The 11946-nt window shown below is 38.8% G+C and overlaps 1 protein-coding gene across 1 annotated transcript; it reads left to right on the top strand.

Moving 5' to 3' along the window:
- The first annotated feature begins 207 nt into the window (after positions 1 to 207).
- LOC124169352 (neuralized-like protein 4) lies at positions 208 to 9820 on the top strand. Its single transcript, XM_046547942.1, has 5 exons — positions 208 to 679; positions 2037 to 2139; positions 3458 to 3625; positions 5486 to 5579; positions 9405 to 9820. Exons 1-5 carry the CDS (start codon positions 391 to 393, stop codon positions 9564 to 9566), a joined length of 816 nt encoding a protein of 271 aa, XP_046403898.1. The 5' UTR covers positions 208 to 390; the 3' UTR covers positions 9567 to 9820.
- Positions 9821 to 11946: the final 2126 nt, after the last annotated feature.

The raw sequence follows: 11946 nt of genomic DNA, 5'->3' as shown, positions 1-11946 counted from the left end.
GTCTTTAGGACCCTTAGAACTCCCATTTCTCTTATTCACCCGTCACTCATCCGTCAGTGCGATCGTCAATTTTTTCAAAGGATTCACGCATCACGGACACTGAGCTCAAGTCAACGAAATACTTCAGTGAACTGTAAATAATGAAATACTGATACTACCCGGCCTCATGTCAGACCTAGAAAAAGCCCATCTTGAGAACGACCTCCAGAATAAGGTATAAGAGTTCCATTGTACACATTCCAATGGCCAAGAAGCGGTTATCCTCACCCTTGCTATCACCATGGTGAAATTGGCGTGTTTCCTTCCACGAGGTGCACATATAAATAGCGTCTAACCAAAGGGAGTTATTGTTTCTGTCTCTTGGATATCGCTTCATAAGGGTAGAGTAACATGGCGACAGGGGAACGGTCTAAGATACTCCGCCTACTAATAGTCATAGCGTTCGCAGCCTGGACGCTAACGGGAAGCTCAGAAGCAGCAGATGTTGGAGAATGCGAACCCAAGACCAACGCCTCTCGGCGATGGAGTATTTCTCTCACCAGATTCCGTAACGAAAGCGGCCATTGGGTGGAATTTACTTCCACCAAAGAAATCGGCGACGAATCAGGTGTTCATCTGATGGAGGAATTGTTCGAATGTGGTGGAAGGAAGATGATCAGACTGCAAGGAGTTCTAAAAGGTATTCGCCCGCTTTTCTGTGTGATACGCATTTCAATCTGTCTTTAAATTTTAAAACTTTTGGCGTAATGAATGCTCTTGTAGATTGCGATATAACCTTCTAGAATGGTGGCTACGTTACCTCGCTGAGCGCCATACAAATGTCAGAGTTTGGAGAGTTACCAAACACGATCGAGCTGATTGAACTTAAGGTGCACTGTTGATAAATTAATAACAGGATGAAGGAAAAGTTGATTTTTACGAAAAAGTGACCGATGAAAGTTGAAAAATGGTAATTTTTAAGTTAGTAAGTAACATTATCGGTAAAATTTCTGTTGTGTTATCATAGGAGTCGCCTGGTGAAAATAGAGCGGAAATAGAGCGCATTTTCTGATCTATGTTGAATAAACGGGAAAAATAGGGTAACATTTTAGGAAGGGGCGGCATTGTTGTAATTTTTGAATGTTTTTTTAAGTAAGTGCCGTTTTGAAATATAAAAGATAACTGTGAACTTTTTGTGACGATTTTATTTTTAAATAAAAACCCACATTTTAAACTACTTTTTCACATAATTTCCGTTCGTATTAAGTTTTTAACAAACCGATCACAAAGCTTTTGTTTACCGTTGTCATGGAAAATTGCCGCCTGAGTTGACAGTCATAGCAAAGCTGTTCTGGACCCGAGTTTTGGGACAGGAATGGAATTGTGCTGGTTTATTTTTTCCTCGTGGTGACACTATAAATACTGTGAGATATTTTGAGACTTTAAACAAATTGGACTCTGATATTCAGAAGAAAGAATTCAGAAGGCATTCTGAGTAAAAGGATGGTTTTACTGCAAGACAATGCAGTCCACATGCAGCCGATCGAACTCAAGATCTCATCGCATCATTTGGTGGGGAACAATTTGATCATCCACCACACAGTCCCAATGAAGCACCGAATGACTGCCACGTTTTTTTCATCTGACGAAACATCCAAGAGGTCAGCACCATGATGACGATGATAGCGTTAAAAAAAAAACAGTTTTGCTGTAAAAAAACATTATTGTTATTTTTGCTCTTATTTTTATTATGTACTATTATTATTTATTTTCCATCGATTGATGAGCTCCGGGAGAAACTAGATCGATGGAAACTAGATCGATAGATGGATAGATATGGTACATCAAAAAAAAGAAAGGGACAAGTTGCCAACGCGGAAATCGAACTCGCGACTATTGGTAGTAAGGAAGCCCTGCCGACACCAAAATATCGTCAAAATAAAATTGTACAAGTCCTTGAATGTGACAAACGGTTTTTTTGATGAATTATTTCTTCATTTTGCGACTGGTTTCCTTGCTATGCTTCCCATAATAATTTGTTTGTGCAATAATTTCAGATCCATACCACGGTGAAATATTCGCCGATCGGCTCAAGTTTCATCACAAGACAGGACCGAATACGGCGCTCATCAACAAAGGCTACACAGTGGTCAAACTGAAGTGAGTATTGGCATCGAAAGACTGGCAGGTATATTGATTTACGAGGGGAATATGAAGAGTAAGGTCTTCAAAGCCCAGGCGACGCCGTATGCAGCACTACCAAACATCTATTCAACCTGTCCTGTTGATCAGTCCTTTCACCTTGACGTCCTCATGTAATTGTCCTGATGCCGTCCCATCGCACATGATGGAAATCGGTTAGCAACTATAATTCTATGCGCATGTGCTGGAATAGCTAATGTAGTATTGGTGTGGGAATGAGACATAGTGTATTTCTTGAAGCTTGAAGACGAACTTAAAGCTTAACAGAATGGTTATAAGTATAACCAATACTTACGATTAATCTAAGTGTGAGAGGCATTGTTTATGTTAACGTTTATTCTTAATCAACAATATTACAAACTGATCAACAATTGTTGCCCTCAAAAATAAAATCAAATATCCTCCTGGAATACTTAGATGCAAATGGCGCAAAGCAGTTTATCGTGTTTTGATAGTGTTCCACCAATTTTAAAGTCTGAAAAAATTAGGATTATACTTCGATGTAGGGTTAACAACATATATTTTTTCGGCGTGTATATTGTTCCTTAACATTTGGAATTTAATTTTGAAATTTTCAAACTTATGCAAAAGTTCAGTTTTCGGTCAAAATATTTTGAAAAAAAATCAGGATCTTAGAACGCATTAATATATACATTTTAAAATTAAGAAAAATATTTTACAAAAATAAAAACTGGAGACATGGTTAAAAAACGAAAAATCGTGTTTCATTTTTTTGGGTTAATTTCGATTTTTAGGGCCTTAATCTTTGGGGAAACGCATAATTTTTCATGCACTTCATGCATATTTCTTGTTTTTCAAAACATTTGGGGGCACTTTTCGCCATTTTAACCTGCTAGACCCTTTATCCCCCGCAGTTCTGCATCCATTTGTCTCTTGCGCTTAGTAACCGAGTCATTTGTTAGTTGTAATCGTGATAGGTGGAAAAATGACATCGGAATGAAAGATAAACTGGATATAATGTGGTATTGGGAAATAAAATACGGAGAAAACATCGATGCGGCTAAAAAAAACTCCCCTCATTTCCAACACCTCACGTGCGGAAGTTTGCTTTTATAGTTCTGCAGAGAAATAAGAGATTGTGTCGGGTTAGCGCTAATTATTATCTATGACAACTGTAAGGCTGACTTTTTCCTTGAACGTAGTTTATATTTACTGGTGTTGTTTTCTTTAAACCGGGCTGAAGACAATATGGTGCCAATGTTCCGAAAAGAAGTTCGAAAATTACTTTCTCATGTAAGTTTCTCCATTATTTCAGGTTGGATGGCAATGGACCCGTATTGACGAACAGGCCGTTGAAGCCAGGTGAGCTGTTCGAGGTCAGGATGGACAAGAGAGGAACTACAAAAGGATACGCCAACGGCATCGGGGTCACCACACACAGCCCTGGAGACCCCATCATCCCCGAACACATGAACAGCTTGAAGTATGTATGGTCGTGTCATTCTTATATATCATGTAGCCTAGTTTTGCCATCTCTCTAATATTATTTAAATAAATTATCCATAAGTAGCATTTATCGTGAGATTACTGTTCTCATTGAGTTCATTAATCTCACTTTGGCGACGCTATCAAGCCGGTGTCCCACGGTCAAATTTGCATAAAAAATTTTGGACCAAGTATGAAGGCGTTGGAATAAGCGTACTAAACATGTTGGAGAAGGAGTTGGTAGCCGATGTTCCCGTATATTATCGATAATATCGATATATTTGCATCAAATTTTGATGCAAATATTTTGATACAAATTTGACGGTGGGACATCGGCTATAGAAAAAGTTAAGGACCTGGGAAAAGTAGCGTGAATCATAGGAACGCTCATTGTCGCCTTCATTAATTTAGGCAAAAAGTATGGCCTACCGCCATATTCCTGTACCCATATTTGGTTTAATGCTGTCTTTATTATCATGGAATTAATTCAATGAGATAAATCCAGCTCAAGCGTTGTTTACGCGAAGCTAGGCTCGTTTTGAACGGAAAAAATGCAACGCTGGTCGCCATGCGGGAGCAGTTAAAGCCAGGCTTAACCTCGCGCGAACATGGCCGGCTCCGATGAATTAGCACATCGAGTGGGAAAATTCTCAAATTAGAGATGAAAGAAAAGTGAATTTGAGGTACAGAAACAATACCATGTGACACTATGAGGAGATGGATTAGTCAGAAGATCTCCAAGTTTATCTAATTAATTTATTGGTGTTCATTAAGCAAGACCCTTTACAATCACAGTCTCTGAGTTAATAATAAATAATATATTTATACAACGGGATAATAGAAAACTCTATATATCGTTGTACATTGATTACAAGTATCTAGGGTACTTAAAGTAAAAAGAAAAGCAAAAAGAAAAAACACACATCAAGGGTATAAAGGAAAACTTCGAAAGAAGATATCGTGGCAATAGTAGCAACTGAATAAGACAAATTTTAAATAAGAATATAGACATGAAATTATAAAAAAAGAAAGGCAAAACAGTCAAGGAACATTGCTCCTCACATTTCTTTTGAAATTCCTCGAAGAGGAAGTAAAATGTCAACGTCCCTTGAGATTTCATCGGTATCTCTCATTGCACGGTATAGTCGCATGTAGAAAGAGTAATTATTTGGTAGATAAGGAACATTGAACAAATTACTCAGTTCTGTATTCACCAAAAGTACTTAGCAAAGAGAGAAATGATAATAAAGTTGAGTACTTCATGTAATTGTTCAAAACATAATATCGAAATATAACACCAAATTGTTTCCCTCTACGTTGAAGACTATTCAGATTTAAGTAATTCATTACACTGTCATATTCTCCTTTCTTTCAAGAAATAGAAAACTTAGATATTTAAACGAAACAAAATATAGGCCTGCTTGGCAACTATACAAAATAAAATGGCGCCACTATAGTTTTTATATCACTAGAGTATTTATGGGCGCCACCTACCGTCGCCACAAATAGTTATTTATATCCTTCTAATCGCAGTTCCATCGAAATTTTCCGAGCTGAAAAAAATTCCCTCAAGATGGCCAGATGCGCAATTTCTTGGCTTCGCTTGCGGAAGAGCAACATAATTCCATTGTTTCAAGTGAGCAGTCTCTGCTATTTTGCCTCAGATCAAAACCTTCCCGTTCAATTTCGGTTATCGGTATGACCAACTAATACAATAAATATCCTCATTCTTATGAGATTGTGTCGTCATTATTTAATGTTTTTAAAATCTCAAATTCAGTATTTTCCGAGAAAAAGAACAATGAGCACCGTTAAAAAAACTGGTGAACAATTAACTGTTGAGTATTTTTACCCTTAGGTCTGGTACCTGGTCACTTTACGGACCCGATGTATGGAGTAACAATGTGGCGATATTACCCAAATACACAGCTGCTAACATGTACGCATTTCAGGTAAGACTCTAATATGCTGATCAATAATCATTTTCAGTCCCAAATGTGATTTCATTTCTCTTTTGTCAACTTTCTTTGTTTACGGTTATTTTTGTTATCCTTAGCAACTGCTCATAATTGTCGTGGAGTCGTTCAATTCGACCGAAAATCGCAATCGCCTCTTTCATGTCTTTATTTTTATTTTGGAGAGTGATTTTTTAAATTATTTACCTGTAAATTTAAGTTAGCGTTGAGTGTTTTTTGAGTTAGCCAGGCCTATCACCCACCCCAACATGGACTTCTCTCACAAATGGTTTCCGTCTATAAAAAAAGCAAGACACCCGAGTTTGAGGAGCTGTATCGTCTCTAAACGAAGCAATCAATTTCAATGCAACAAAAAACATACGATAGAGAATTTATTTATACGTTGGATCATTGGCTTTTTAAAATTTTTGGCTCCGTAGCATTAACCTGTTACTAATTGTTTCTCAAAAAAGTACCCATTTTTTGGGCGTAAAATCAAGTTGCCCAATTTTGAGCGATTGGTACTCCCCACAGTTTTCGTTCCAGTAATTTGCAATGTTTATGTTTGAAAACCAGATCTAGTATTAACAGTTTGCAGAAAAAAAATTTTATACCACTAAAAGTGATCGATTTGTTGTAAACAACGCCAATTTCTGCTAACTTCGAAACCAATGTGCCAATTAAGAATAGTAGATCACCAATTTTATTTTATTGTTACTTGAGATGGAGATCGAAAAACAAAAGAATCACGTACTTTTCCGTTCCTCAATTCGCCGCCGTACTTCAGAGCTATTCGCTACGAAAATTTAAAGGCATTAACCCTTTCGCAGATAAGTTGATGACGTCACGAAATCATTCCCAGTGCCTTCGTGCACTTCTTCGATATCCCACGACTTTTGTGCATGTGACTCTCGTGGTTCTGTGTTCTCAAACACTCTCTCGAGCCTTCAACTACCTTACTGCCTACCGTCAACAAATGAAAACTTCTCCCTGAACGTGAGAACGAATCAGACCTTTTAAGACGCCACCAACTCATGAAAATCTGGCGGTAACTATCTAAATTTCTTATCATACACTTACGAGCTAAACTACATCTACATAACCCCCCTTGCGAGCCACCTCTAGGGCAGGGGGTGATCAATAACCAGCATGCAATTGGATTCCCACATAACCAAACGTCCAAAAAACGTCACGCACACTAACAAATTATACTACCACATGCTGTTAGAAGTAATAATATAATTCGGAAACATGCATTAAAGTATACATAAGTAGGCTACACTACAGTCTAATCTACAGTCTATCTAATCTATCAGTGAGTTCTAACGCAGCCGTTATAGTCTCTTATTGATCGTGGAAAAAAAGACATTCTGGATCTGTCTGTTATACAGTCTATCTTTCTCATTATATTTATATGATCTTATCTTTCGTAGTATTTTGGCGTCCGTAAGATATGGCTAACTTCGTTAGAAAAGACACTGCTCTTGAATTTATCCAAAAGGTTTAGTCTATTTTTCAATCTACGGTCTGAGATAGATTCCCAATCGAGTTTATCTAAGAGGTCAGTTACACTAACAAGACTATCGTAACGTCCTTTCATGTACCTGGCAGATCTTCTTTTCCAGCGTTCTAACTCTGTTATTATGCCTCTTTAATGAGGGTCCCAAACACTGGCAGCGTATTCTAAATGGGGTCTAACGAGGGGAAAGTAGCTAATTTCTCTCACTTTGTCGTCACACTTTCCTAATATTCTTTTAACAAAACCCATTTTACGATTAGCTTGACCTGATGATTGAGTGGGGAAAATCTTCACTCATCTCTCCCGTCCAGATAACGAATAGGGTGGTTTCCTAGTATTTTTATAGCATAAATTGAAAGATTATTACTCCTGAAGTTGGTACGTATTTCACGCTTTTAGATTTTTAAATGACGATATCTATTTTTCGCGATTAAGTGAAAAGTGAAAATTTCCAAGCGTGCAAAAACGCGACGGCTAAGTATTAATGCTGGGAAGAGCCCGTGTGACATCATTCTGGTTCCGGGTGCCGCCGTGTGAGGCCACCTTGGTGCGAGGCTATGAGCGCCGCTACGATGCAGGCAGCTATAAGGTAGCAGAGTATTCTGCTATCAGATAGCGCTTGGTTTAAATCAGGATTATTAATAACCTATCAAACGAAGGAAACTTTCAGACCATGGGCAATTTTAATAGGTGATTATTAAGAGATGTTTCCCTGGGCTCTGTGCCTCATGCATGCATCTGTAATCTCGGACGATGTAAAACTCCTGACTACTCGTATAGCATCAGGGCCCCTGTGATGTCACTTGGAGTGGCATCACATGGGCGCTAATCTGACCTTTTTCAAGTGAGTTTAAAATTTACCATTAACATTCGTCTACACTGGGATTTGTAAAACCAAATAAATTGTACATGTATTATGCATACACTAATAGTGCGTAACGAATCGTAATCAATGCCTTTCGTTTTCTTTGATGAATGAAACTACCCTATTCTTTTGATAATTTGCTCTTGCGAGTCTATGTGAATGATCACATTCCAGTCATGGCCGGCCCATTTTCACTCAGTCAATAAATTCTATTCTCTCCCTTTTACTCTTTCGTTCAAGTAGCATTCCACCGTCCAACTTCTCCCTCCCCCCTCGAACGGTACTCCATCCATCTAAAACCCTCTGTTTTTCACGCTGGTTTTTATTTCATGACCCAACGGACCTTGACAAAAAATGATAATACTCGCGTCGTTATCACCTTCATCTAGCGTTCCTTTGTTTTTTATACTACCAAGAACAAGTGCGAATAAAATAAGGTGCCAATAACTTATTATTCCCCTTCAACGGGCTTAAAATTTCCTAGGCGAGAAAAATTATTATTTTCCACTGTTTTTAATAGAAACGATCTCACATTATATGCCTGAAGCTCCCTTCAGAGCACTAATCTCTTCGAATTCTCAATTGTGGCAACATGTAATATGCGAATATCACTTCTAATTGTAGCAATTCTCCTTCACGGCGGGAGAAAATAATGGGAGTTAAATAATAATGGACAACAATCCTCTTTGTCGAGACGAAAATAAACAAAAAGGAAGTCATGTAATGGAAATAGTGGCGTTCTGTCGTTCGCGTCGTGGCTTCCGATTAATACAAATCAATTGCTTTTGCAACTTGTGTGAAATTTGATTAGTGAAGTAATGGTTCGAGTCATCGCTCTCGATTTTTCTTCGTGAGCATAAATTACCCTGGGCATTTGCATCTATAATTTGCGTTAAGTGTACGTGTCGTCGCTCCCGATTTTCTTCGTGAGTAATTACTAAGGACAATTGCGTTTGCAATTTGTGTTAAGTTAATTTGTACAATAAAAGTAAAAATGCCATTACCTAAGTTTCAATTTCGCGAAAATATGCCAGCAGTTGTTAATAATTCGAGTGTATTTGCGTAAAGTGTATCACGGGAGTCGTTTTTGTCGTCATTCGAGGGAAATTAAATGGAGAAAGCAACAGACTAGCACCACATTACTGTCATGTGACCACATGACGTCACTCTGATGAAATTCATGGTATTTCCCTATAAAAACCGAATGGTGCGTCTAAGTAACATCAATAATGTATACATTTTCAGTTCTAGTCAAGAAAGATTTAAACTACGTGTTCTTTTGTGCTCTAAAGTTTAATGGCGAAATCTAAAGCTGCCACAATAATTATGATTGAGTAGAAAATTTTCACATTTTTAAAGTAAGGAGTCTTGAAATTTTCTGCTTTTGAAAACAGCTCTGGGTTAGAAAGGGTAAAATGTTTCTCCTTTTTTTACGCAGCCTGGAGATCGCATGGGAGTGATGATATCCGAGACTGGCGCCTTGCACTTTTTCATCAATGGCGTCGACCAGGGTCCTGCTGCTTCCAACATCCCAGAGGAAGTCTACGGATTCTACGAACTGCACGGAGACGCCACACAAGCCACCATTTTGCACCCATGATCCGCCAAGAACCAAAAACAATTTAAAACAAATCTCCTTACAGCGGAAAGTAATGGCACTGGATAAAATGTTCGGTTTTGAGGGGTGTTCGCTATTAAGAGGGGACTTGTCATCGTCAAGTTTAAATCCCTCTACTTTGTATCCTGTTTTTCAAAATTTTCCTCCCTGGTTTTGGATTCTCCCCGAACGAAATACCTGGCAACCCCACTACGATGTCCACTAACTGTATCGTTTAATAGAAGGTTTTCATAATATTTCATCAATTTATTATTTGTATTAGCATCTAGAATACACTATTTTAGCAAAAAATTTGAACTAAAATTTTTGTTAATTTCTTTCTTTCATATTTCCCTTGCTAACCAAAGGCTATCATGAAATGGCTCTTTTATATGTTTGGAGGAAAAGAAATTTTTACAGGATAGATTGTAGTGAATCCAATATTGTTGGTAATTGGTGCAAATATGTGTATTTTCTGCTGTCCCATTTCGTTATTATCAGTGTCCACTATTTGGATGTGTTAGTGCTATGATGTTGCTACGGTTTCGTTGCTACAACAACATTTTCAAGTGCATCGTCATGTGCAGCCAAGTTCTTCCGTAAACATGTCCTGCTGAATACTATTGCTACTACTAACCGAATACTACACGGCGACTGCCGGCGAACTGACGGCAACAGACTAGTGATGGTTAAAAATTATCGATTTTCGATGATAATCGATTAATGTGTTCCGATTGTTTCGATTATGTAATCGATTATGGGGTGTCAATTTAATCGTTGAATCGATTATTCAAGCTCGATTTTCACTTGAAAAAAATCGGCTGCACTAGTTGTGGTTTTAATGTATCTCTAATCGCGTGATAATCAAGTACCGGTGGCTACATTTTAATATAGCATTATATCGAAGTATATTTGAATTTCTAGTGATAGAGAAAATTCGTATCGAAAATTCGAATGATATCCTCGCGATTATGCAACATAGAATCGGTATAATCGTATGATTCATTGCCTTCACATAATCGGTAGAATCATATGATTCGATGCCTACTAAAAAATCATATGATCCATTGCTTTCACATAATCGGTAGAATCATATGATTCGATGCCTACTAAAAAATCATATGATTCGATGCCCACTAAAAAATCATATGATTCTACCTATTTTCAAAACAATCGATTATGCCATCCTGATGTTTACACTGAATCGATGCTTGGGAACCGATGATCATTTGATACGATTAATCGATTAATCGGCGGAATACCGCCCATCTCTACAACAGAGTCCGTGCCAGCGCTCTCTCCCCTGCCTCTGCCCCTCCTCCCGCGCGCTGAGACTCGCACGGAGGCTGAAAGCGAAGTGTACGGGAGAATGCCGCTGCCGAGGAAAACGCATGGCTCGAATGGATTGACTTAGTGCCGCTACAATGAGGAGTACATTAAAGTGGCATGCACCAATGTGAAGATAAAGGATTCTTGTTTAAAATGAATGCAAACGATTTTGGACTCCATCGTCACACACGTTGTAGCAGGCAGCCAATGCTACCGAAATTAAAGTTTTTCCGACGTCAATATTGAAGCGTGATAAATGAGATACTAAAAATGGTGACACTTATTTTAAGTATCATTATTTATTCTTCGGAAATAAGTATTACAATTTTATGTTGATAGAATTTCAGATGCCTCCGATAAATCCACTCAGACGTCTGCAGCGTAGCTTTTGGCCGCGGTATCCGGGAGCCTTAAGGAGAGGGGGTTGGAGGAAAAGGTTTAGGGGTGAATTTATCCCCCCCTCCTTCCCCTCCCGAGACAACTCCCCGGCACAACCCTGAAAAAAAACCTTTCTGCTTTCTCCCAGAGCCTGAAAAATTACCACCTCTGCAAACACACCCAAACCTCGTCCTTCCCCCTGTCCTTTCCCTCTTCCTTAACCTTACTCCCTGCCGGCCTCGGTGGTAGCGGGGTCAAGTCCTCACCTGCTAATCCAGGGGTCGCGGGTTCGAGTCCCGCCTGGGTGGGTTATCTCCCATCTAGGGCTGCCGACTCATAAAAAAATATTGGGGGTGCGCCGTTATTAGGATCTTGCCCCCTTGATAAATAGTGAGTTTTAAAGTTTTTAAGCATTTAAGAAGAGTCATGTGATCGACATTAGAACCACGAAAACTCGACTCTCGATGCCTCGACACTCTGGGGAAAATTGACAAGCCTGACACATATTTTCCTCCCCCCCATAAGGATTTTTTGGGGGGCTCGGGCCCCCTCATGCCCCATGGTATCGGCGCCACTGCTCCCATTCAGGGCATGGATGTATGTGCGCGTCCATTGTTAGAAAGGTCTTTGTAGTCTTAAATCCGGTTGATAATTAAAGGCATTATTTTTTTTTCTT

Source organism: Ischnura elegans, chromosome 12, assembly GCF_921293095.1.
Source record: "Ischnura elegans chromosome 12, ioIscEleg1.1, whole genome shotgun sequence".
NCBI classification, from domain to species: domain Eukaryota; kingdom Metazoa; phylum Arthropoda; class Insecta; order Odonata; family Coenagrionidae; genus Ischnura; species Ischnura elegans.
Note: the sequence above shows the minus strand (reverse complement) of the source record. Positions and strands in the feature narration are given on the sequence as shown.

What these genes read in the sequence shown, in the direction of transcription:
- LOC124169352 (XM_046547942.1), top strand. Translation starts at nt 391, where the DNA reads ATGGCGACAGGGGAACGGTCTAAGATACTCCGCCTACTAATAGTCATA. An exon ending in GAACACATGAACAGCTTGAA is followed by an intron (nt 3,626 to 5,485) that starts GTATGTATGGTC and finishes TTTTACCCTTAG; the next exon opens with GTCTGGTACCTGGTCACTTT. An exon ending in CTAACATGTACGCATTTCAG is followed by an intron (nt 5,580 to 9,404) that starts GTAAGACTCTAA and finishes TTTTTTACGCAG; the next exon opens with CCTGGAGATCGCATGGGAGT.